The 25,380-nt window shown below is 49.5% G+C and overlaps 1 protein-coding gene across 1 annotated transcript; it reads right to left on the bottom strand.

Moving 5' to 3' along the window:
* Nucleotides 1-6,948: 6,948 nt before the first annotated feature.
* CF1H1orf115 (chromosome F1 C1orf115 homolog) lies at nucleotides 6,949-15,634 on the bottom strand. The gene is made up of 2 exons (XM_060643219.3): nucleotides 15,245-15,634; nucleotides 6,949-9,213 (listed from the first exon to the last, which is right to left on the bottom strand). The coding sequence occupies exons 1-2, from the start codon at nucleotides 15,530-15,532 to the stop codon at nucleotides 9,094-9,096; spliced, it is 408 nt and encodes a 135-aa protein (XP_060499202.2). The 5' UTR covers nucleotides 15,533-15,634; the 3' UTR covers nucleotides 6,949-9,093.
* Nucleotides 15,635-25,380: the final 9,746 nt, after the last annotated feature.

The raw sequence follows: 25,380 nt of genomic DNA, 5'->3' as shown, positions 1-25,380 counted from the left end.
GCACACATGACCTTGACCACCCTGAGGGAAGTACTGTACAGGCTGTGCTTCCACATACGCAGTCTAGTCCCCCTGGGGCCCGCCATTCGATGGCTCCATTGACATTGTCCCAGGCTTCTTGGAGATGAGAAGTTACACAAGGGGTGGGGATGTGGCTCAAGGTGATGTGGGGTCCCCCCACCATTGGGTTTCCTGGGAAGTTGAGTTATAAAATCTTTGGCCTAGGCATCTTCAGCTTCCAACAGAAGCAGTGAACTTCCTTCCCCATCGGGCAAGACAGGTTTTTTTTTTCCCCCAATAATTGAGGCTTTGAGGAGTCAAACCCCGGTAGTAGGACTGGGGTATTCTGTCCCATTATAAGACTCACGGGGATCTAATTCTCTAGCCTCCCATGGCCATTGATCCCCCATGCTGATACCAACGAAGCATCCTATCCCCAAAAGGCGGGTGAGTGCTGACAGAAACTTCTCACCATATTCCCAGCCGGTGGAGGCGGCCTCTGCCGAGTCTATGGTGAACAGTAGAGCAAGCGTCACAATAAGAAACAAGGGTGACAGTGCATCACAGTAAGGGAACAGATATAGCAAATAAGAACAGTCTGTCTGTTCCACCGGACCACGATTCCTCAAGCTTCTGCCGGGCATAGGTAAGTCAGCTTCCGGAGCGACTAAAGCAGGGCTGCGGCGTCCAGAGCCTCTGGGGTCGCAGACTGCTTCTCAGTATGGTGAGCTTGCACGGTGTTGCGGGATCAGGAACGCACTCCCGGTTTCGAGATGCCGGCTTCACTTTGCTGTGGTGAATCCAGGGACCCGCCTCGGCTACCTCTACGGCCGTGGGGGTAGACGGTGAACAGGCCCCTCCAGAGGGGTCTTAGGGGTTGGACGTTCCACTCCTTCGGCCATACAGCGTCTCCTGGTTTAAAGGGTGAGCATCTGTGGTCAGACTCACAGGTCATCACTCCCTAACCCAGGTGTAAGGTGGTTAGGGGAGAGCCAAGAGCCCGCATCTATCGCCTTAGGGTTAGATTGCCTGTCTTATTTAGATCCCCCCTGCTTATGCCCTGGATAATGGGGGGAGGGTGCCCATAAAGGATTTTATATGGGAGAACCCCATCTGCTTCTTCAGCCTCCCACCTGCAGCTACAGTCTGCCTCCCTGAAAGTCCCTTCTCTCTCCCCGCCTGATGTTAACCCTTTCCCTAATCAGAGGGACTCCGTTATGCTCTCCGCACCCTCCTAACAACGACCCGCACACCACCCTCCAACTGGGGCAGTGTGAGCCCGGGACACATAGCTACAACCGCCCCCTCCCGCTGCCTCCCCATGGAGCAGCCCGGCCATCTAGCATGTGCCAGCATATGGCAGGTGCACAAAGCTTATTTGCTGAATAAGTGAGTGACCACATTTGGGTGTAGAGCCACCTCGGGTGATTACTGAAAGTGCGGATTTGCTGTCCTGGTCCTCATAACTGTTATTACTGAGTTGGTAGGTCCCCTGCGTGTTTGCCATGAGCCATGACGGTGTCCCCCCGGCCACCCTCCTGAGAGCCGTGAGCTTTCCCAGGGGTCTTCAAGCTGCCGGTTCGTCCTTTGAACACTGTGCACAGAGGAGTTGATGGGACTTCCTCTGCAACCCCAGGTTGCAAATAAGACCAGGCTGGATATTGGGAAACGAGGCCACGGGGCAAACTTAACAGAGTTCAGGGTGAAAGTGCAAAGTCCTCCTCGTCTGGAATGGCAGCAAAAAGAAAGCTACAAACAGACCTTTTCCTGCCACCTCAGAGCCACCTGCCTCAGATAAGCTGCTCTGGAGCCCCTGCTCCCACCCCAGCTCTTGGGCAGCTCCAACTGGGTTTGTTTGAAGTAAAGGGAAGGCAGGGGCTCTGCTCCCATCAGGAACCTGGAAGCCATTCCCAGTGGATAAAGGATGAGTTTAGAGGGAAGAGAGGAAAACGCTAACAGTGGATGAGGAGGCAGCTGTGTCTCCCCGTCTCCCACCAGTTCCCTCCTCACCCCCACCCCCCCATAGCCGGTTGGAGTACAAGAGCACCTGGCTGGGAAAGGGGGGCATCCAAACAGACCAGGTTGGGCCACTTGCCATTGACAAAATCCAGAGGTGGAGAAGCAAGTAGGGGTGAAATGAGAAAGGAATTTATTTCAGGGAGGCCACCGCTGGGAAAAGAGTGGACTAGGACCTCCAAGGGTATCTCCAAAATGCCAAAAATGGTTCCAGGTTTATATAAGGAAAATGTGAGGCGAAAGTGGGTGGAGACAGGCAGGTAGGCAGTGAAGGTTAAGTCAGTCACTGTCTTGTCCTGGGATGCTTCGCCCACAGGGTCTTTGGCTTGAGTTGAGAGACAAGCTGGGAAGAAGAGCTCAACTAAAACGCTCGAGGTCAAAGTGAAGGCAGCCTTGGGGTGCCTGGGTGGCTCAGTGGTTAGATGTCCTCTGACCCCTGTCCTCTTTCATCCCCACCCCAACTCGCCTAGGTTTTCTTTCCCTCCCGGCACATGTCCATGGGTCACAGACAGCAAGCTGACTTTCAGCTAGGGGCACCTGGGGAAGGAGCACACTCAACATCCTGCACACTCAGTTCTTAACACACTGCATATTTGATCTTCCAAATATGCCTCTGAAGCAGGTATTACTTCCTCTACTTTACAAAAGAAACCAAACCGAACCCTGAAATTCAAAGGCGTTGTGGAACTTGTTCAAGGTTACACGGCTAGAGGATTGGAAGCCGGTTTGTCTGATTCCAGTGTTTTTTCTGTGATGCTGGGCAGCTTCCTGCTAGCCTCGGGGCTTGGGTTTGGGCACCTGGCCCCTGGCCCCTGGGATGAAGCATGGGGGTCTGGCTCCAGGGAAACAGTTACCAGTCAAGGGGAACAGTAACTGTGGCTGCAGAAACCAACCACACCAAGGAAGTGAGGCAAATATGGTAAATGCAACCACACTGACTTGGGGTCACAGATCCCTTCCCCGGCCCAGCCCCGTCCTGCCCTCTGTGTGGGGCGCTGCGATTGGATGAGGTGCCACAAAATGTGGGACATCCCAGTTGGGTAGGGGCAGCTGCAGCCTGTGGTGAAAGAATTCACCCGAAGCAGAACAAAAGACTTCACTGCCCACACCTCATGGGAGCAGCAGGCAGGGCAGCAAAGGAGAGACTGTCGGTCTCCAAGCAGTGGTGGGGAGGCGGGGCTATAGTCACAGGACTGAGTGAGCAAGTATGGGGACCTATGTAATTTTCGCTTTTTTGGCCAGTTAGGGCCTGTGGCCATTCTGGGGTGGGCGTGCTTAGTGAGCCTGTTTGCATGCCGCTCTCTGGTCGCCGGGGGCCCTTTGGCCTCGCTCAAGATTCCATCACTCAAGTTTGCATCACTGAAGCCTGTTGCCTACAAGCAGCCTCTACACTCTGTGCCCTGCCTTTGGTAAAGCAGCATCTAAGCAATCTCAGCATCTCAAACATTCGTGGTATGACAGGCTGGTGAATACCTCAAGTCTCGTGTTGCAGTTTCTAACTAAGGCCTTCTTGGATCACGTTATTGGGACCAGGAATGCGAGCTGGATGTGATTGCGGTGGAAGTTCCCTCTTCCTCGCGGTCACTCGCGGTGAAGGAGTCCGAGTGAACCGCGAGTGAGGGGCAGCTCCAAGTGGCTGAAAGAGCACAGCGTGGGACCCGGTTTCACGGCCTCCTGGCCCCAGAATCAAATATAAGGATGGGGTCAACCCGGCCGGCACAGCGCCTCATCGCTGGTCGACCGCCTCCTGGTCCTCCTCTCTGATGCCGCCGTGGGGCTGCAGAGCTGAGACCCGTGGAGCAGGCAGCGTGCTGGGGAGCACGTGAAATCTGTGGGAGCACGAGGAATCCCGCGGAGCACGTGGAATCCTGGGGGAGCCGAGGACTTCAGTGGAGCACGTGAAATCCCCGGGAGCAGGTGCAACCCCAGGGAGCCCGCAGAATCTGGGGGAGCACGTGGAATCCCGGGGAGCACGTGGAATCCCGGGCTTGTGGGACCGGGGGCATGGCTCCCTGACTTACTGAAATGAAAGCGCCCAAAGTGAAATTCAAACTGGCTTTGGCATGGAAAAATAGCAGCAATGAAGGAAGTTCGTAAATAACTTCCATGCTCTTTTTCTCCTTAATGCTCAAGATCTCAAAACACACAACCCATCATTCACAACGGAGAGTGCCCCTGCTTCCTGGCTCCGAGGGTGGGCATGGTAAGAATACCCAACTCCGGGCTCTTTCAACAACGGAGGAAGATAAACACCGACAGTGTTTTTTCCAGCAGGTGAGTCCCTTGCAAAGCAGCCCAAAAAGGTGTTAGCTCACCCCTTTCTATTTCTGCAGTGATTCCAAACGTCTCTCTCTCTCGTAGGGAGGGAAACAAAACCAGATGACTTCCCTCCATTTTGAATGAGGAAAGCAGGTCTGGGCAGAAGGCCTTTGCCCTGGAATTAAAGGAAGGGTTTGTTCTTAGTTCCCTCTGCACTTTCGCTCTCATTTCTGTGTAAACTTTGAACCAGCCGCACTTGTTTACAGCCTTGTCTACGGGTTATGCAAGCAAATCACCTGAGAAACGCCTGTAGAAAAACCAAAAAAAACCCCAAAAACCAGCAGAGCCAGCCCTGGAGGTGTTGAGTTCTGACCCTAATTTGTGTCCTAGATGGAGCTGCAGTCTGGAAGGTGCTGGGCACCCCCTCCGGGGAGATCCTGCCTAGTGCGTCCAGCAACCAAATCTCTGTTCTGCCCTTTCTTCCTCCTCCAGGCCCTGCCCTTTGTGGCTCTTGCACCTAGGGGGCTCTGGCCCTGAGCCTTCCAGAAAATCTGAGGATACCTCCTTTCCCCTTGGCTATGAAGGTCACGGGGGGGGGGGGGGGGGCGGGGTTTGGTTCAAAAACCTCGCCTCCTAAAAAGGAAAAAAAAAAAAAAAAATCCCACATATTATGATTTTTTCCCACGTTTCCCCATGAACGGTTGAGGGAGTTTGAGATTGTTTTTCTCAGGCTTTTGGCCAAACCACAGAATCTCTCAAAGACATCCTTTCCAAGATGCGGAGGGCATTTGACCCCTTTAATTCTGAACATCATTTGTATTTTAAAATTAATTTACAGGAAGATCTATACAGTTTTCAAAACATTTTTTTGGGGGGGGATGGCATCACAAAGTTAAATTCAGTTGGTCAGTCCTGCAGAGTCAGGAGCGGGGGTTGGGGGCGGGAAGACATCATAGGTACAAACACCAAAACAGCAGCTGCCTGAGTCTAAAACTCCTGTGAGGCTCTCCCAGCCCCACGGCCATCTTCTGCTGAGGGCACCGCCATGCCCAGGAGGACCTGGGGAAGGCACAGGAGGCCTGAGCTCCAGTTTTGCTTCTGGGTGCTTCTTGCTGACACATGTCACTTGGAGGCTGTCTGACAAAGAGCATGTGCTTGGCAGAGGCACAGCAGGGTGATTCGGAAGGGGCTGAAGACATCAAGGTCCCCCAATTCCAGCTTTGCTCTATGCCCAACAGCAGGTTGCCACACATGACCTCCGAACCGCCTGATGATCCCAGAACCACTCCGGTTCTCTTTACCTTCCTGTAATGGCGGTGATTTATAATAAATCTATAGTTGGTCTTAGTCCTTGTTCTGGACACAAGCTCCTAAAACCCTTCTGGAATTTTTTTTTTAAGTTTATTCATTTTGACAGAGAGAGGAAGCGAGAGAATGAATCCCCAGCAGGCTCTGCACAGTCAGCGCGGAGCCAGACGCGGGGCTTGAACCCACGAAACGTGAGATCATGACCTGAGCCAAAAGCAAGGGTCAGCCGCTCTACCGACTGAGCCACCCAGGTGCCCCGCCTTCTGGAATCTGGAGAGCAGGCGTCTTTTGTTACGCTAATGAGGAAGCCCCCAGGTAACCTGAGGTTTTGGGCAGGTTGCCCGAAGATTACGTGGTTGGAACTTTCCACTTCCCTCCAGACTCCCGGGAGAGGAAAGGGGATGCAGATTGAATTGTTACTAATTGCTAATGATTTAATCAATTATCCTACGTAAAGAAGCCTCTGTGAAAACAGGGTTCGGAGATCTTGCAGGTTGGGAGCACACGGAGATCTGCGGAGAGAGGCGTTTGGAGAGGCATGGGAGCTCTGTGCCCGTACCTTGCCCTACACATCGCTTCTGTCCAGCTGCTCCTGAGTGTATCTTTTATTTTTTTTTAATGTTTGTTTATTTTTGAGAGAGAGAGAGAGAGAGAGAGCGAGCATGAGCAGGGCAGGGGCACAGAGAGAGGGAGACACAGAATCTGAAGCAGGCTCCGGGCTCTGAGCTATCAGCACAGAGGGCTCGAACCCTCGAACCATGAGATCATGACCCAAGCCGGAAGTTGGATGCTTAACTGACTGAGCCACCCAGGCGCCCCGAGTTCTATCCTTTTATAATATAGAGGTAATCTAGTGAGTAAAATGTCTCTCAGAAAATACAGGTCCTATATTTTCCTCTCAAACTCCTCAACCCTTTACCCTGGGAGGGGGGTGCTTGCAGTCCTGGCGGCACTGGTTGGCTGCAGCCTCCTCTGCCTGGCAAAGTAAGAAACCACCTTCCTTTTTTATACCCAGCCTCTATCTTCGAGTTACATGTTTTGGCTCTGGAGCACAAAGGCTGGTTTTGAACAATGGGAGGTTCTGGAAATGTTCACTTATAACAAACACGTGAGCTGGAAACCTTTCCTGCTGGGTTTCTAGACAACCCCCTGCCTCCACCCCTCCCCCCTCCCCTTAACACCCAAGCAGAGTTCTGGCGAATAGGGACCCTCTCCCTCCCCTTGGGCCTTGGAGGGGCACTAGGCTCCTTGTGCTGCCTGACTGGCCCTCACCTGCTGCACAAGTTAGCCTTGGCGGGAGGCTGAGGGAGTCTCTCCCAGGCAAGGCCAGAAAGTGAGGGGTGAGAAGAACTCGTTACACACAGAAACATTACACAAATTGAGGGTTTTATTTACATAACAGGGCAAGAAAAGGATACAAAAGAAGCCTCTTTCAAGCGTGTAAAAGCAAAGCTCTAAAACTCAATTCCCAGTAGGGCGTGGACCCTGATGTTAAAAAAACAAAACTGAGGACAGAGAACAGGTGATAGGGGGATCTGCCACACGGGTGCCCGGTGGCCGGGGAGGTGAACACTCGCCTGGGAGGCTGAGCGGCTTGGAGAAGTTCATCTTCTGTACACAAGAATCTGGCTCCCAGGACAATCCCTGCGAGGTTTCGCCTTAAGAAATTTCTGGGTTAATTCTTAACCAGACTGTATGAGTTTTAGGGTCAAATGTGTCTGGTCTGACAGTGTCTCCAGTTTGGGAGTGGGGTAGGGAAGGTCTTCCCTGGACAGGCCCTGGCAGCTCTGGTCCCTTTCTGGGTCACACTTCCATCCCCCCAGGGGACTCAGTGAGCTTCTCAGCCCGCCCACCCCCGCCCCCTGGGGAGGGGCATCCTTCAAGTTCACAGCAGGCTGCTTCCTCCCGTCCCCCTTCTGTCACTGGTGGGCCGGACAGGCCTGCCTGGCTCTCCCACTAAACCACGTGTCTCCCCCCGGTCCCAGCGTGACCAGGCAAGCTATATTTATCTTACATGTGTGAAAATGTGCCATTATCAACTTTCCTCATTTGAGTTAAAACAAGACTGTCTGTTTTCTCTTTTCCTCACAAATACTAATGGTCCAGGAACCGGATCCAAGTTCATCTGCAACGTGGGTTTCCAGAACGTGAGGCTGAGTCCAGCTACAACTTCCTCCTCCACCCATTCCTTTTTCTGTCCCCGTCTGTCTGCCCACCTTCTTCACTTCCGGGGGCCACCTCGTCGGCTTGACCGGCGAGGCGTGAACCCAGAGACCTCCTTTGCGGAGTCTGGGAAACTTGTCGGGGCCACAGGCAGGTGTTAATACCCATTCTACAGACTGATCAGCAGCCATCACTTCGGACCTCTGGATATTCTGGAAACAGGTGGAACAGTGGCCCATCACGAGGGGTATGGGAAGAGGAGCCTCCTCTCCTTTCACCTCCCCGGCCAACGGTCCAATGGCAGTCCGTGGGTTGTCCTGGGGACAAACCTGGCAGCAAACGACAAGGATGCTACACGGGCAGCCGGTGAGAGCCCATGGGCCTCAGAGGGCTTTTCAGCGCCAGCCATGGCACCTCCAGCCGCCCAGCCTCCCTGGTCCCTACGCAGAGCCGGAAGCCCAGCCCACCTAAGATTTCCCAGCACTGGTACACCAGACCCGGCCCCCATCCTGCCACTTCTCCTGTCCACCATCTTTCTTGTCTACCTCCAACACACCTGTCTCCTACTTCCTGGCTCCTCCTCTAAATCGCACACTTCCCCTGCCAGGCCTCGCGTCTCCTTCTCTCCCGAGACAAAGTGCCCTCGGTGGCTTGGCACAGAGGCACGGACAGCCGTGGGGAGTAGGCGACGGTGCCCAGCAGCGGAGTCAGGACGCCCACCGTCAGCTGGCCGCAGGCGTGCGGCTCCAAACACGCAGCCACACTGGGCTGGCCTGGGCACAACGCGGGCACTCCCTCCAGCGACCTGTGCAACCCAGCCTGTATGTGCACTTGGACTCCCTCCTTGCCTCATCACCAGCGGCTGCGTGCTGGTGTCACAGGAGGGTGGGAATCACAAGCTTTATCTACTTTAAACAGTCACCCGTCTCATCAACAGTCTCAGAAGCATCACGTCTCATCAACAGTCTCAGAAGCATCACGACCTTCACGGAGATTTTCCTTCCTTGCTTCTTGGTGACAAAGGGGTGGAGGAAGGAGATGGGGCACAGCCAGCCAGACAGCGCCTCTGCTGCCCTGGGAACCGAGGGCAAACCATAACCCCAAACCGAACACGGGCCTCACTCTGCGGGATCGTCCGTCGGAGCCACGCGTGTCCTAGAGTCATGAGAAGCTCAGCAGATGGGCAGGGATGTTCCATTCACAGCATTCATCCAATTCAACAAAGAAAGCCATTGTCTTCCCCCAGGGGTTTTGCGGGTTCGGGTCTGAAATGGTCCCGGATTCACAGGCTCCCGGAGCAGGAGAGCGTCCATCCTTTCTCCAGCGCGCGCGTCCCCATGGCGCCCACTAGCGGACGAACGAGACCACGCTGGTGGCTACCCCGAATGGGGCGGAGTAGGCCGCGGCGAAGCCCTGCAGGCCGATGACAACGTAGCGGCACCCTTTGGTGATGACCTTCCCAACATTCTATTTTTAAGAAGAGAAGAGAAAAGCAAAGGGGTTGGGTTAGGCACCTCGTAATCCCTCATACACAACGGTGACCCGCGCAAAGGGTGACCCGCGCAGAGAATCATGGTGCCTCTTTCCCTCAGGGCAGATTAGCAAGTGAGGCGTCTCCACATCCGCCCCCCACAGAAGAACAGGTAGGGACTCAGAACAGACGTCATCATCCCGCAAAGCAGTTCAAGGCGATGTGTGTTTCCAGCTGATTCAGACATCTTGGGAACAGGAGGCAGGCTGCTAGTTCTAAGACCAGACCAGTTTTCTTTCCTCTTTTTTTTCTTTTTAAAAAAAAATTTTTTTTTAACATTTATTTATTTATGAGACAGAGAGAGACAGAGCATGAACAGGGGAGGGTCAGAGAGAGAGGGAGACACAGAATCTGAAATGGGCTCCAGGCTCTGAGCTGTCAGCACAGAGCCCGACGCGGGGCTCGAACTCCCGGGACCGTGAGATCATGACCTGAGCCGAAGTCGGAGTTTAACCGACTGAGCCACCCAGGCGCCCCTCCTCTTTTTTTTCAAAGTAGGCTCCACACCCAATGTGGGGCTTGAACTCTGAGATCAAGAGTCACATGCTCTACTCACTGAGCCAGCCAGGCGCCCCTGGTTTTGTTCTATTTTTTATTTATCTTTGTTTCATTTCTCCCCTGTGGTGATTTGTTTTGAGAGAGGGAGCGCACCCACGCTATCAACGCAGAGCCCCACGTGGGGCTCGATCTCCCGAAGTGTGAGACCATGACCTGTGGCCAAAATCGGGAGGTGGATGCCCCACTGACCGAGCCACCCAGGTGCCCTTTGTTTTGTTTTTTAAACCAAAGTCCACTCTTCTTCTCTGTTCCAGCCAAGTTACCGCATCATCTGAAGGCTGGGTCAACTCTTCCTTCACCCGCCTAATCTGAAAGCCCACTCGGTCCTCCCTCCCTCCAGGGCACAACCCACACCTTTGTGTCTAAAGACTCCTGCTGTTCTCTGATTGCTGCATCCCTCAGTGCAATTATAAACTCCTTGAGGTGCGTCAGTCCATTAAGCATCTGGACTTTGGCTCAGGTCATGATCTTGAGGTTCAGGTCATGATCTCGTGGTCGGTGGGTTTGAGCCCCGGGTCGGGCTCTGTGCTGACAGCTTGGAGCCCGGAGCTGGCTTCCGATTCTGTGTCTCCCTCTCTCTCTCTGCCCCTCCCCCACTTGCACTTATGGGCACGTGCTCACTCTCGCTCTCTCTCAAAAATAGTAAATAAACATTAAAAAAAACCCAACAACTCCTTGCGGGTAGGATGACACCAGGCTTTCTTGCTACCCACTCTTTTTCTGCAAGGCATGGTGCTAGACAGGGGCCATCAAGGGATTCGAATGGAATCGCAACAGGAAAAATGGAGCCGGCTACCACCCACTAATCCTGATGTGCTGTTACCCGCCCGCCCCCATCCCCGTACCTCTCCCAGCTTCCCTCATCATTCTGGATGATGTCAACATCCATGGAGGTGACCTAGACCCCACCACACGCCTTGTCTTCTGGCCCCCTGACTTTTCCAACTCCAGTAAGCACCTAAAACTCCTGGTTTCACTTAAAATCCCTGATCTCAATCCCAAACCTCACTTCCAACACCGCCCAGCAAACCTACTCTGCCGATCTGGTAGGCTGTCTCTCCCTCTCTCCCCGATGAAGGGACTTTCTTGTGCTCATTACTGTATCCCCAGCACCCGGAAAGGGCCTGGGTCTTTCTTTCGGAAACTCTTAGGCTAAATGAGGAGCCCTGGGAGATATTTGGGTAACATCCATGGCTTCTCTAGACACGGATTCCTGGCATACTGCCCTGCGGACTTCTCACTGAGACATCAGGGTGCATGCGTGGGGCGGGGGGTGACGTGATGTTGCTAAGAGAGCCATCTCTGTTATTGAGTAGTAAGATTGGGTGGGAGAATTTTACTTGCCTCCTTGAGATAACAATAACAAAGGCAACTGTTCTCTGGGAGCAAGTGTAACAGTCCTCTGTAAGCAATGCCACCAGAATCACGGATGGCCTGCATTAAACTTGACATTTTTGGTGTCTGCGCATCCATTTTCCTCAGCCTGCTACTTTCAAAAATTGCCAGGCACATCATTTTTCTAATTTAGAAAAAAGTCACCAAGGGGCACCTGGGTGGTTCAGTCAGTTGAGCGTCCGACTTCGGCTCAGGTCATGATCTCATGGTTCATGAATTCAAGCCCCGTGTCCGGCTCTGTGCTGACAGCTCAGAGCCTGGAGCCTGGTTCGGATTCTGTGTCTCCCTCTCCCTCTGCCCCTCTCCTGCTCACACTCTGTTTCCTTCTGTCTCAAAAATAAACATTAAAAATTTTTTAGAAAAAAGCTACTAAAATAGCTCATTAGCTGGAACACTGTCAGAGCAGATTGGAGGAAAGTGATACAGAGAAATGTAAAATACCTATTAACGACCAGTTGATTAACACCAGTCATGTGAGGGACGTTTTGAACTCTTTGACCTGAGTCAAGTTTTCAACCCAAATAATCTCTCCAGAGAAGTGTTGAGACATGGGAGAGCACAGGGCAGCGTGGCAGGCTGAATAACGCCCCCCAATTCCAAGAATCTGTGCCTATGTGGCCCTTATGTGGCAAAAGGGACTTTGCGGATATGATTAAAAATTTTTTTTTAATGTTTATTTATTTTTGAGAGAGAGAGAGAGAGAGAGAGAGAGCGCATGCATGAGCAGAGAGAGGGAAACACAGAATCTGAACCAGGCTCCAGGCTCTAAGCTGTCAGCACAGAACCCAACGCGGGGCTTGAACCCATAAACCGCGAGATCATGACCTGACTGACGTCAGCTGCATAACCAACTGAGCCACCCAGGCGCCCCCCGCAGATGTGATTAAATTAAGGGTCTTGAGATGGGGAGGTGGTCCTGGATTATCCAAGTGGGCCCAATCCTTTTAAGAAACCCCATATATTTAAAAGGATCCGAAGAAAGACAACAGTCCTTACAAGAGGGACACAGGAGGGGTCAGACGGAAAGCAATGTAATGACAGAGGCAGAGGGAGAGGGAGAGATTTGCGGACGATGCAGTGCTGGCTGTGATGGAGGATGTGGAAGCTTTGGAAGCTAGAACGAGCGAAGAGCCTGGTTCTTCCCTGCAGGCCCCACGGGGCCCAGCCTGCAGACTTCGGCGCAGTTTGACTGATTTCAGGCTCCTGGCCTCCAGACCTGCACAATTTGTGCTATGACCTAAACCATGGCGCTGGTGGTAATCTGTTAGAGCTGTCATAGGATGCCAGGCTTTTGGGGCTTCTCTGGTATTCAACTAACCCCCAGGGAAGACAGGGATTCCCTGCGCACTTCTAGTTAAAACAAACAAACAAACAAACAAACAAAACCCAGCTGCCCACAAAGATCATTTTCCCCTGAATATAAAGACCAAGCCTTCAGTTTTGAAATGTGGTCAGGACGCAGGCACAAAGCTGAGGTGGGCAATCAGCTGCAGACTGAGGTTTTTTCTGAGTTACAGCTCATTAAAACCTAACCAGAGGGGCGCCAGGGTGGCTCAGGCGGTTAAGCGTCAGGCTTCGGCTCAGGTCATGATCTCACGGTTCTTGAGTTTGAGCCCCGCGTCGGGCTCTCTGCTGTCAGTGCAGAGCCCGCTTAGGATCCTCGGTCTCCCTCTGTCTCTCTCTCAAAAATAAAGGAACATTAAAAAGCAATAAAAGCTGGAGCATTTGGGTGGCTCAGTCGGTCAAGCAGCCGACTCTTGGTTTTGGCTCAGGTCATGATCTCGCAGTTTGTAAGTTTGAGCCCCGCATCAGGCTCCTGGTGAGGCTGTGAAGCCTGCTTGGGATTCTCTCTCTCCCTCTCTCTCTGCCTCTCCACTGCTCATGATCTCTCTCTCTCTCTCTCCCTCAAAAATAAATAAACATAAAAAGGAGCATAAACATAATCAGGAAAGAAACAGTCACACGGGGTCTCTCCTTCACCCCCTGAAATAACAGCCAACAGTCACAAGAGCCCTTCCACACGCCAGGTGTGCTCGGAGATCTTTGCGTGGACAAACTCATTTACTCCTTGCCACGACCCTAGTCTTATCCCATGTTACAGATGAGGAAACTGAGGCAAAGAGATGGGCATAGCCACCAACAGGTGGTGGGGGCAGGGGCTTGAGCCTGGCAGTCTGGCTCCAATGCCCCTGTCCTTACCTGCTTGCTACCTAGAGCATGAGGACATTTTTCTCCCTCTTGAGCTGAAGGTTATTCCAGGACCGACACTTCCTCTTTCTGACCCTCTCCTAGCTGCCTGATGACCACGCTGTCCACACAGAACCTGATGTGGAGCTTGAATGCACGAACTAGGAGATCATGACTTGAGCTGAAACCAACTACTCAACTGACTGAGTCACCCAAGCACCCCCAATGCAACCTCTCACCTTTTTTTTTTTTTTTTAATTTTTTTAAAATAAAACTTCCCCCCGGGTCATGAGCTCACCGTTCTCGAGGTCGAGCCCTGCATCAGGCTCGGAGCCTGGCGTTTACTTCGAATTCTGTGTCTCCCTCTCTCTCTCTGCCCCTCCCCCACTAGCGCTCTGTCTCTCTCAAAAATAAATAAACACTTAAAAAAAAAAAAAAAGAAAACGTCCTGAGCTTTCCAACCTCCTGAGGACTCTGTACCATGCGGCTCCATGGCGGTGCCCCAACTATGCCAGGATCTCCCCGGGAGGTGTGGACTTCACTGGGGCAGGACTGCTCTGTATCTATTTTTGCATCTCCAGTGGTTAGCACAATCCCTGCACGTGGCGAGCTCCCAGAAACCACCTCCAAGGGCCACCCTGTGACCCGAGCTGTGCACATTACCACTTCACCAGCTGAGGCAAATGATGGCTTGCTTCCTTGTGCTCCACTGAGACCAGGAAGAGCGAGAGGAGTCCTAGCGCGACTCCGAGCTGGAAAGTCCCGACTTGACAGTTTTTAGTAATAACACGTACCACTGCCTGCTCGTGCACTGTCCCCAAAGCTGCTGACTGCTTTTTACAGGGGATAATAAACCGAAGTTCCTGGGAGTGGAGACTGGATGGTTTTAGATATGATAAGAGGCCACTGGATGACACAGATAATGAGGCAGTAAAAAGCAGATAGCGCCTTCGGCCAGGACACCATGACTTCTGCGACAGTCTTCTGTGTGGCCCGGTCCCGCCCCAGGGAGCGGACTCAGCAGCAGCTGCAAGTGATTCCAGGCAGAGGCACTTGGGCACCTCAGGCTCTGATCTCTGAGGACACTGTCATTTTATCCCATATTCCTATTCTCTCGCTCTCCCCCTCTCTGTCTCACCCCTTCCTCCTCCCCTGCCCCCACCCAAGGCAAAAGGCATGTCTGCAGGCCCCAGAATACACCCACAGCCGGCTGGGAGAAGAGAAAAGGAGATCCAACAAGTGCCTATGTACGTATCTGTTCAGCTCCCAGGCCCTGGAAATAACCGTGGGAGTATTTGGGGGTCATAACCCAAACAGCTCTCAGCTGGAGGGACACCCTGGCCAGCACTGTTGGCAGAGAACAGATGAACTGGCCCCCAACTCCCTACTTTGCAGCTGGGTCGCCTTCTACAAGTCCCCTAACCACGCTAATGCCTCAGTATTCCCCATCTGTAAAATAGGGAATTCTGTCCCACCAACTGGACAAGGGAGGTTAAGCCTCAAGGGGATCAGAGCCACCGGGAATGTCGGGGCCCGCTGGAAATGTTACCAACCCGCCAGCCCCAGAGGAGCGGATGCATCGGTGCTCCCCGAAAGCCCTGGTTTGGCCTCTGTCATTACTTGCGACTTCCTTTTCCCTCACCTCCCGGACGACAGGAGGAACACTTTCTGGTGCTCTGGTAGCGACTATTGGCGAGGGGACGCAGGGGCAGCCCGGGGAGGCTGAGCGCAGCCGGACGGTGGGGACCCGACCCCCACCCTCGCGGCGATCGATCGCTCGGGAAGCCGGGGCCCGGGCCGCCCGCACCCCGACCCCGCGGGCCCTACCTTGCCGTACTTCTTCAGCTTCTGCCGGTACCTCCTCTTGGGCTTCTCTCCCGGCGCCGGCTCCTCCAGCGGCTCGTAGCGCTCGGGGAGGACGGCCAGGTGCACCTTGCGCGCGCCCCGGGCGCCCGGGCGCCCCGCGCTCGCGCAGCTCGCCGCCTCGTCCCCGCGCTCCGGCTGCTCCAGGAGGGCGGCCGCCTCCTCGTCCCCCTCCGTCCGCGCTCGCCCCCGGGGCCCGCGGCGCGGGAGGCCTCTCGCCGCCTTGCTTCGGAGCCTGGCTCCCACCGTCATGCTGCCGCGGGGCCCTCCGGCGAAGGTCAGGGCTTGAAGACGCCGACCTTCGCGCCCCGCCCCCGCCGCCCGCCGCCCGCCCCAGCCCGGACGGGGCGGGGAGGTAGGGGTGGGGGACTTGGGTGGCAGCGCCCCCTGGCCGCGGGGCCCGGAATCGCGCGCTCGGCCCCACCCGCCTACCTGGCGGCCAAAGCGGGGTCGGGGTCGGGGTCGGGGGCGGGGGGGGGGGGGGGGGGGGGGAGACCCCGAAAACTGGGCGCGCGGTGAACGTACAAAACACGTCAGCCGCAGCCGCAACGAAATAAGTGAAAACCCAAATAACGAGGCTTCACTTCCACGTTCAAAGTGGCAGAGGTGATAATAATGAAAGTAAAGACTACACCCAGTGCCGCTGAGGGCGTGGTGAGACGGTGGTGATACGACGGTACGGTGTTCATGGGATGCACGCTGGTGACCAGCTTTTGGGAAGGCGACCAGAAAATTCTCACCAAGAGTCCTGAACAAACGGCCACACCTGTCTAGGCACCTGTCGTAAGGATATAGTCAGAAACGCAAAGCTCAGTGAGTCCACGGTGGTTAATCTCAGTCTGACTCACGGTGACGAAGTGAAGCACACCAACGGGGTTGGGCAGGCTAAATTCTGGTGCAAGCCTATGGCGTCACGTGACGCAATCATTAAAATGAGGTTTTCAGCAATATGACGGGCAGGTATGCATCTCTGCATTCCTGGTGAATCTTAACCCTCTAGGGACGCCATACTGTCTTATGCGGGTAGATATCTTTTAATTCTTGCAAGCTACAAGTTAAGTAGAGAGTAATATGGGTTGTTAATTTCATTAATAGTTTATGATTTAAAAAATTACAACACATTTTTTAAGGTTTCGTTTTGAGAGAGAGAAGGACAGAGTGTAAGCAGGGGAGGGGCAGAGAGAGAGGGAGACACAGAATCTGAAGCAGGCTCCAGGCTCCAACCTGTCAGCACAGAGAAGATGTGGGTCTTGAACTCACCAACCCTGAGATCATGACCTGAACCGAAGTTGGATGCTTAATGGTCTGAGCCACCTAGGTGCCCCAATTTCATTAATATTTTAGTATTATTAAAATGCACGATACATTTAAGAGTGATTTGGATATGTTGCTGTAAATACATAAAATATTTACGATATAAATATAAAAATATTTTTTAAATATTACTTTTAATTTGAGGTCTTCTATAGTAAATCTCTTTCCGTTCAAAAGGTGATCAAAATAGATGGCATAATAGAGAGGGGAAATTAAACGTCTGCATTCATATTTTAAAGTATTTTCTTTAAAAAAAATGTATCTGTGGTTATTGTCCAGATCCCACTGCATGCACAATTGGGAATTTAAGCCATATGACATATTTTATTTCTGCACCAAAGGTAAAGAGCAAACACTTCAGGCAAATTCCGTGGAAACACGGGATTGCGGTTAAAGGGTATTACAGCTAAAATTCGGTACAATCATAAAACAAAGGTCTTCCATAAATTGTTTTTCTTGAATACTGAAGAGTTTCCTGAAATTCTGTTTTCTCTTTCCTGGAGAGACCAAGTGTTTTCCGGTCTGGCGCTGTGAGGGGCTGGCCATGGGGAGCCCACCAGGAGTTCGCGGGGCAGGGGGCCGGGCTGGACCGCGGCTGCAATGAGATGGAGTTCAGCTTTGGTTGGTCCCGGACTCCGGTCACTGTCAAGGAGCCAGAGGCTTTGATCTTGTCAGTACCTGGGCTGGCAGCCCAGCACCAGCGTGCGGGAGCACCTTTGGCTGGAGCTCTCGCACGGCTCTGGAATGCACGACTATGCACAATGGTCTGGGAAGCCCACGCTGCCCGCCCGCATTCAGCTCAGTGGCTGGTCCAGGAATGGAGGCTTCGGTGGCTACCCACCTAGGACAGGCTTGCCCCTGTCCGGAATGCCACTGGCCAAGGCCCGCCTGCACCCGCCACTCCTTGGTACCACTAGAGAATACGATTTTTATTGGTGTGTGCACAGATTTACATCTGTACGATCTAGACGGAGAGCCTACTGCATCGTTCCCCATCAGAACCAGAGTCAGAAGTCACCTGTGGCTAAAGCTTTAAAGTGACATACGTAACATCTGAAATAACTCTTCAACACTATAATGGAATTGTGTCTTATTTGGTTGTTTTTACCCAAAAGCCACTGAAGATTTGGAACACGACTGAGCCATTCACACTTAATACTATTGACAATAGAAAAGTGTATGTGTACTGTCTGTTAACTGGAATTAAAATTAAAAGGAAAAGAAGAAAAACGTGTGTGTAGAAAAATAAGGTCAGAATTATGACCTTATGAGTTAAAAGAATATTTCTGACAAAACCTGAAAAACCTGAATTGGTATATATTCTCCCAATAGTATGCCATTCTAATACATATGTATATTCCACTGTGTGTGTGTGTGTGTGTGTGTGTGTGTGTGTGTGTGTATTTTTCTTGGAGGTAGATTAAGATGTCTTAATAAATGCTACTGTATTTAGAAAACAGCAATATAGAAAACTATCTTGGCTTATATATATTGTAAAACTAAATGAAGCATTGTTTAGACCTGTGGTTTGATGTGACAATACTTAGAACACACGATATATTGATTGGAAGGGATTGGTATCATATATGACTGACAGAAGAAAAGCTGGCTGGGCCGGGGGTCGGGGGAGGAGGCAGATAACCGAAAAGCTCTCATGTTAGGATAGGATTTAGTACAATAGAAGTCTGATTGGAGTCAGGAAGCTGTGGCTTCTAAACATATTAAGAGAGATTGAATAGAGGAAGTCTGACTAGGTCTGTCCAGCCTTGTTCAGATTGCACATACATAAATCTTGCACATATAACTGTGCAATGAGTCATTGTAGGTGATCCAGACAGCGATTTAAATGAAATTCTCATTTTGTACTATGAAGATTCAGCTGTTGAGGTATTACTATTTATCTTCATGATGGGAACCAATAAAACTAACTCTTTTGTCAGTGGCTGAAGACAGCCCCAAGTGGAAAGCAGAAGCTAAAATATAAAGAGCTCGGAATTGTCAGGGTGCCTGGGTGGCTCAGTTGGTTAAGCAGCCAATTTCGGCTCAGGTCATGATCTCACAGTTTGTGAGTTTGAGCCCCTCATCGGGCTTCATGCTGACAGCTGGGACCCTGGATCCTGCTTCAGATTCTATGTTTTCCTCTCTCTCTCTCTCTCTCTCTCTCCCTCCCCCACTCATGCTATGTCTCTCTCTCTCTCTCTCACAAAAACAAACATTAAAACATTTTAGAAAAAATTTATAAAGAGCTCAGAACTGTCAAACTCTGACCCCTTCAAACTGAAAACGAACTGAAACATTTGGACAGAACTTCCATAACCCACAGACTGAGGGATTATTTCAGAGTAATAAAGCCAAGTAATTTCACTGTGCCTTAAGGACACAGGCAAGTACAAATACAAATTTACATTTCGTTTAGCAGTGGTATCATAAGCATTAATTCTGGCATCACTATTGTGGATCTATTTCTTTTATTGGCAAGTAAAATAAATCAGTCATTCTGTTAGCTTTGTTATGAATCAAGAGTTTCAAACTGACAATTACATGAGTCATCTATGATAAAAATAATGAGGCCTAATTATAGTTTGAATATAGGATTAAGACTTTTCAGTTTGGTCTCTAATATCAATTTCCACTGAAGGGAACTGGGGCTTAGGAAACTAGCTGATTGCATGTCTGGGACAGGGCAGGTTTAAGATGGGTACGGGATGTCTTGTTACCAGAAAGCAAAGACACTTAAAAGAATTTGTCCACTTTTGTCCAAAGGCTACATGGGCAGCTTAAGGATTACTTTGGCTAACTTGTGACCTTCCAATCACCAAAACATAACTAATGACTACAAATAATCGAAACAAATCAAGTCCGTGAAAAGCCATCAGTTCATCACATTTTCTAGGAGAAAAAAAGTAGGGGCTCCTGGGTGGCTCAGTCGGTTAAGTGTCCAACTTTGGCTCAGGTCATGATCTCATGGTTCGTGAGTTTGACCCCTACGTCGGGCTCACTGCTGTCAGAGCAGAGCCCGCTTTGGATTCTTGGTCTCCCTTGCACTCTCTCCCTCTCTCTCTTTCAAAAATAAAAATAAAAAATAAACATTAGCAAAAATTTTAAATAAAAAAATAAACATTAAAAAAATCATATGGTATAAAAAGTGGGTTACAAAAGATTATGTTATTTTTGGAGGCCATTTTAATATCTTTATGGTTTTTGGCCCTGGTAGATGCATACAATATAAAAAAAAAAACCTGCAGTATTCCATAAAGTTCCAAAACTTATTTGGATATGAGGGATCCGATGGCATGAAATTAAGGTGCCTTTGTCGCCAGATGGAAAGATTTAAATAACTGAAGAATTTTAAAAAGTGCAAAATCCCACTGAAGCAGTGAAGTACGTTACCTCAGATTCCGTGAGTAGGCAGAAGAGATAAACTTGCTCTTGGTTAAGTCTAGATAATGTCGGCCATGGGACCAAGCACTCTTCAGGGGGCAATGGGGTGTCCGCTGTAGAGACAGGTCCCTGGGGTTCCCCCCTGTGGTGGGTAGTAGGACAGAAGCACCGCATCCCGGACACGGTTTTCTCTGACCTCTAGTGGTTCCCTCTGGTAATAACTGGAACTAACAACAGTTTCAAGTTGTCAACCATTTTAAAAGAAATGGCGTGGCATTTGGGGGCTTTGGGCTGGGATTCTATCCATTCAGCACGGCAAGCGGGATCAGCTCACACACGGAGCAGAGCCTTTGATTGATAAATGTGTCATGACCTAAATGCAGCTTGACGGACCACACTTTTCTAAAATTAGGTCCACAAGGAAACATGCAGAAGGGGTTGCTGTTGATGATAATGTTGGCAACATTATCGGCACAGCAAGCTGGGATTCCAGAAGCCCAAGTGTGAAAACTTGCGGGGTCAGACTTTGAACCGAATCACTTATGACACCTCTGAAGCCAACTTCCTCGTCAGAGAATGGGGGCGTAAAAGAAATGATTTGTCAGGACACATCTGTCCCTGATATTTTGAGAACGCAAAGTGGACACGAATTTAAGTATCCAAACCAGTCCTTCAGTCTGGATTCATTTCTCCTTTTTTTTTTTTCTTAACTGCAAGAGAATAAATACTTATTAAGTCTCGGGATCGAAGGGTGGTTATGAGTAATGAAAGAACTGATATAGGAAAGACCAATAATTCAGAAGCCACCATTAAGAAAAATAAAAGACAGGGGCACCTGGGTGGCTCAGTCAGGCATCCGACTCTCGGTTTCGGCTCAGGTCATGATCTTGCGGTTCAGGGGATTGAGTCCCATGTCCGGCTCTGTGTTGACAGTTCGGAAACTGCTTGGGATGCTCTCTTGCTCTCCCCCTTTCTCTCTCTGCCCCTCCCCTGCTCGTGCTGTCTCTCTCTCTCTCGAAATGAATAAATTTAAAAAAACCCTTAAACAAACAAACAAAAAGACAAAAGGCAGCAAGTGAGAAATGTTGGCAACAAATAAGAAAAACAATAATAGCAAACATTTATTTATTTATTTATTTATTTATTTATTTATTTATTTTTAAACCTTTGCCCTGTTTTAGATAGCTCACATTTATTAGGGGCTTACAAAGTGCCCGACGTAGCCTACAAATTCTACGTGGCTTCATTTCATGGATTCATGTCTTTCCACAGCTAAGGAAAATCCCTTTAACAAATGGGATCATACTTTCACTTATTTATTTTTAATTTTTTTTATAGTTTATTTATTTTGAGAGAGAGACAGAGAGAGCAGGAGCAGAGGAGGGGTCGAGAGAGAAGGAGAGAGAGAATCCCAAGCAGGCTCCTCACTGCCAGTGCGAAGCCCGATGTGGGGCTCGAACTCACGAACTGGGAGATCATGACCTGGGCTGAAACCAAGAGTTGGACGCTTAACTGACTGAGCCACCCAGGTACCCCCAGGATCATACTTTTAAATGAAGCGGGTTAAAGAAAACGTCACTGCTCACATTTTAGATCCCATGTTGTACTTAACAGCTGAAGACAAAAAGTGCTGGGGTTAGGTCACCCCTTCCAGCCTAAAGGGACTGTTTGTAAAGGAAACGGCTCAGGAAAATAGGCTGTCTGCCTATCTTGAGGCCATTTAATTCTCCAATAATAATAATAGTAAGAATGCATTTTTCCCTTGCTGGTGAGGAGGACCGCAAGAAAGCTGCAAGAAAAGTGCCAAAGAGGGACTGTTTTTTTTAGAGAGAGAATGGACACCATTTTGATGTCAGCAAAGCAGAGACACCATCAGGGGAGAATTACCAGCATCTTGTTTTCTAGTATGTATCAGGTATATTTTTCCCCCAAACCATTCCACTCTCAAGGGAGAACAAAGGGAGATTAAGATGCTACCGAAAAGTGTACAAATTTGGGGTCACCTGTCTTGAAAGAAGAGCATCAAAAGAGTTCCACTAAATGAAGGCGCAGGCATTGAATTATACATTCTGATGGGAGAAAACAACAGTGATTTAAGAATAGGTCTATTCACATTGTGTGCGACCTATCTCCACAACTCTTTTCATCTTACAAAACTGAAACTCTGTACCGATTTAAACGTCTGACTCTCAATTTCCCTCTCCCCCAGTCCCTGGCAGCCACCCATTCTACATTCTTCTGTCTCTACACAGTTGACTAGCTACATCGTTAAATGGAATCATCCAGTGATTCCATTCTTTTTCTTTTTGTGACCGGCTTGTTTCAGTTCACATAATGTCCTTCAAGCGTCATCCATGTTTCTTCCTCTTTAAGGCTACCATTCCAATGTATGGACATACCAAATTCTGTTTATCCATTCACCTGCCGACGAACACGTCCGCCTTTGGGCTATTCTGAAGAATGTTGGCGGCTATGATCATGGGTGTGCAAGCATCTGCTGTCTTTCTTCTGAGTGTACACCTAGGAATGGAATCGCAGGACCACATGGTAATCCTATTTTTCATCTTTTTTCCACCTGGCCAGCTATATTAAGATATAATTCACAAACCCAATTATAACATATTTAGAGCGCACAACATGATGATTTAATATATGTATAGTCTCTGTTTCTTTTTTTTTTTTTTTAGGTTTCACATGTAAGTAATGCTATGCTACTGAAGACCCCAAGCTGCCTCTGCCCTTCCAAACTCTCTGACTCAGAGATTCCCCCATCGTGCTGCTGAGAGGTATCACCTAGGCAGGAACCCCTCCCCCCACCAATTCCTCTCTCCTCTGGGACTTTCTTGTCCTTTTCTCCTTCTGGGTGGAGGCCCCAGGATGCTGTCACTGGAAAGTCTCCTGCTGCAAGGGACTTCCCTTCCCACGCTGCAGGTCAAAACACAGTCCAAGTAAAGCTGACTGTGTGCTATCGCCATCTGGCGGTCATGCCTTTGCCTTGATCTTGCCCCAATCCTCAAGCTCACTGTAATTATATGTAGAACTTCCCATAGAAATAGTCTGGAGGATATACAGCAAATTATTAGCAGTACTTTAGGATGGTGAGGCATTTATTTTTTTTTCTTTTGGCTTATCCATAGTATCTTTTTAAAAAAATGGAGATATAATTGACACATAGTGTTACTTTCAGATGTACATCATGATTCGCTATTTATGTATATTGTGAGATGATCACCATCATAAGTCTAGTTAGAATCCATCACCACACAGAGTTACCCTTTTTTTCTCGTGATGAGAACTTTAAGATCTGCTCCCTTAGGAACTTTCAGATACATAAGACAGTATGTTAATGATAGTCACCAGGCTGTACATTATATCCCTATGACTTATGTATTTTATTTAAAAAAAAAAATTTTTTTTTTAATGTTTATTTATTTTTGACAGAGACAGACTGTGAGTGGTTTAGGGCAGAGAGAGATTAGGAGACACAGAAGCAGAAGCAGGCTCTAGGCTCCGAGCTGTCAGCACAGAGCCCGATGTGGGGCTCGAACTCACGAGCCGTGAGATCATGACCTGAGCCGAAATCGGACGCTCAACCGACTGAGCCACCCAGGCGCCCCTGACTTATGTATTTTATAACTGGAAGTTTGTGCCTAGGACTCTCTTCACCCATTTTGCCCACCCCCGCATCTGGTAACCACCAATGTCTTCTCTGTACCTATGAGCTCTGTTTTTCAATTTTCTTCTTTTTTAGATTCCACATGTGAGATCATATGGCATTTATGTTTTCTGACTTATTTCACAGTATATATGCCACATTTTCTTTATCCGTTAATCCACCGATGGACACTTTGGTTGTTTCCATGTCTTGGCTATTGTGACTAAAGCCACAATGAACATGGGGGTGCAGATATCTTTTCGACTTAGTGCTTTTCTTTTTCCTTTGGATAAACACCCAGAAATGCAATTGCTGGATCCTATAGTAGTGTTGGTTTGTATTGTTTGAGGAACCTCCGTACTGTTTCCCATAGTGGCTGCACCATTTACATTCCCGCCATCAGTGCACAAGGGTTCCTCTTTCTCCACTTCCTTGGCATTTGTTGGCTTTGATAACAGCCATTCCAAACAGGTGTGAGCTGACATCTCATTGCAGATTTGCATTTCTCTGATGATTAGTGATGTTAAACACCGATTTTCATGTACCTGTTGCCCATTCGTATGCCTTCTTTGGAAAAATGCCTATTCAGATCTTTTGCCCATTTTTTTAATTGGATTTTTTTCTTTCTTTTTTTTTTTTTTTTTTTTTTTTTTTTTTTGCCACTGAGTTGTATAAGTTCTTTATATATTTTGGATATTAGCCCCCTATTAGAGATGATTTCCAAAGGTTTTCTCCAATTCTGTTGGATTTTGTTTCATTTTGTTGACGGATTTCCTGTGCTGTGCAGAAGCTTTTTAGTTTGATGCGGCCCCGCTTGTCTATTTTTGCTTTTGTTGTCTTTGCTTTTGGTGTCAAATCCAAAGTGTCATCACCAAGAGCGATATCAAGGAGCTTACAGTTTGTTTTCTTCTAGGAGTTTTATGGTTTCAGCTCTTAAAAGCATCTGGGTTGTCAGATGTGGTTTTCAAACTCTTTGCCTCTTAGGGAGAAGCTGTAGGAAGAGTTTCCCCCTGACTGTGGGCTGCAGAGCAGGGGGTGGCATTACGGCATCGTTGTGCCTCAGTATCTCCTACCCATCATGATGTGAGGGGTTTTTTGCCCAATGCATAGGAGTTGCCTGGCTGGTTTCTGGTTTTCTTTCAGAGGGAATTGTTTGGTATGTACATGTGGATTCAGTGTGTTGACGGGAGCAGGCAGGTTCAGGATCCTTCTCCCTTACTATCTTGAACCAGAACCAGCTTTATTTTCTAAATTTTCATTGAACAGGTCACTTTTGTAAGAAAAGGAAGAAAACGTTTTGTTATTTCTTTAAACAGGAGAGGTATAAGATTATTTTAAAAAATTATTTTAAAAAATTTATTTATTTAGTTTATTTTGTAACATTTATTTATTTTTGAGAGACGGAGAGAGACAGGGTGCAAGTGAGGGAGGGTCAGAGAGAGAAGGAGACACAGGATCCAAAGCAGGCTCCAGGTTCCGAGCTGTCAGCACAGAGCCCGACATGGCGCTCAAACCCATAAACTGTGAGATCATGACCTGAGCTGAAGTTGGATGCCTAACCAACTGAGCCATTTTATTTTATTGTGGAGAGAGAGAGCACAGAAGTGGGGGAGAGGGGCAGAGGGAGAGGAGAGAGAATCTCAAGCAGGCCCCACACGTGGCACACAGCCTGACATGGGGCTCGATCCCATGACCTGAGCCAAAATCAAGAGTTGGTCGCTTAACTGATTGAGCCACCCAGGTGACCCTT

This window comes from Panthera onca, chromosome F1 (assembly GCF_046562875.1).
Source record: "Panthera onca isolate mPanOnc1 chromosome F1, mPanOnc1 haplotype 2, whole genome shotgun sequence".
Classification (NCBI taxonomy): Eukaryota; Metazoa; Chordata; class Mammalia; order Carnivora; family Felidae; genus Panthera; species Panthera onca.
This window is presented reverse-complemented; position numbering and strand designations above follow the sequence as displayed.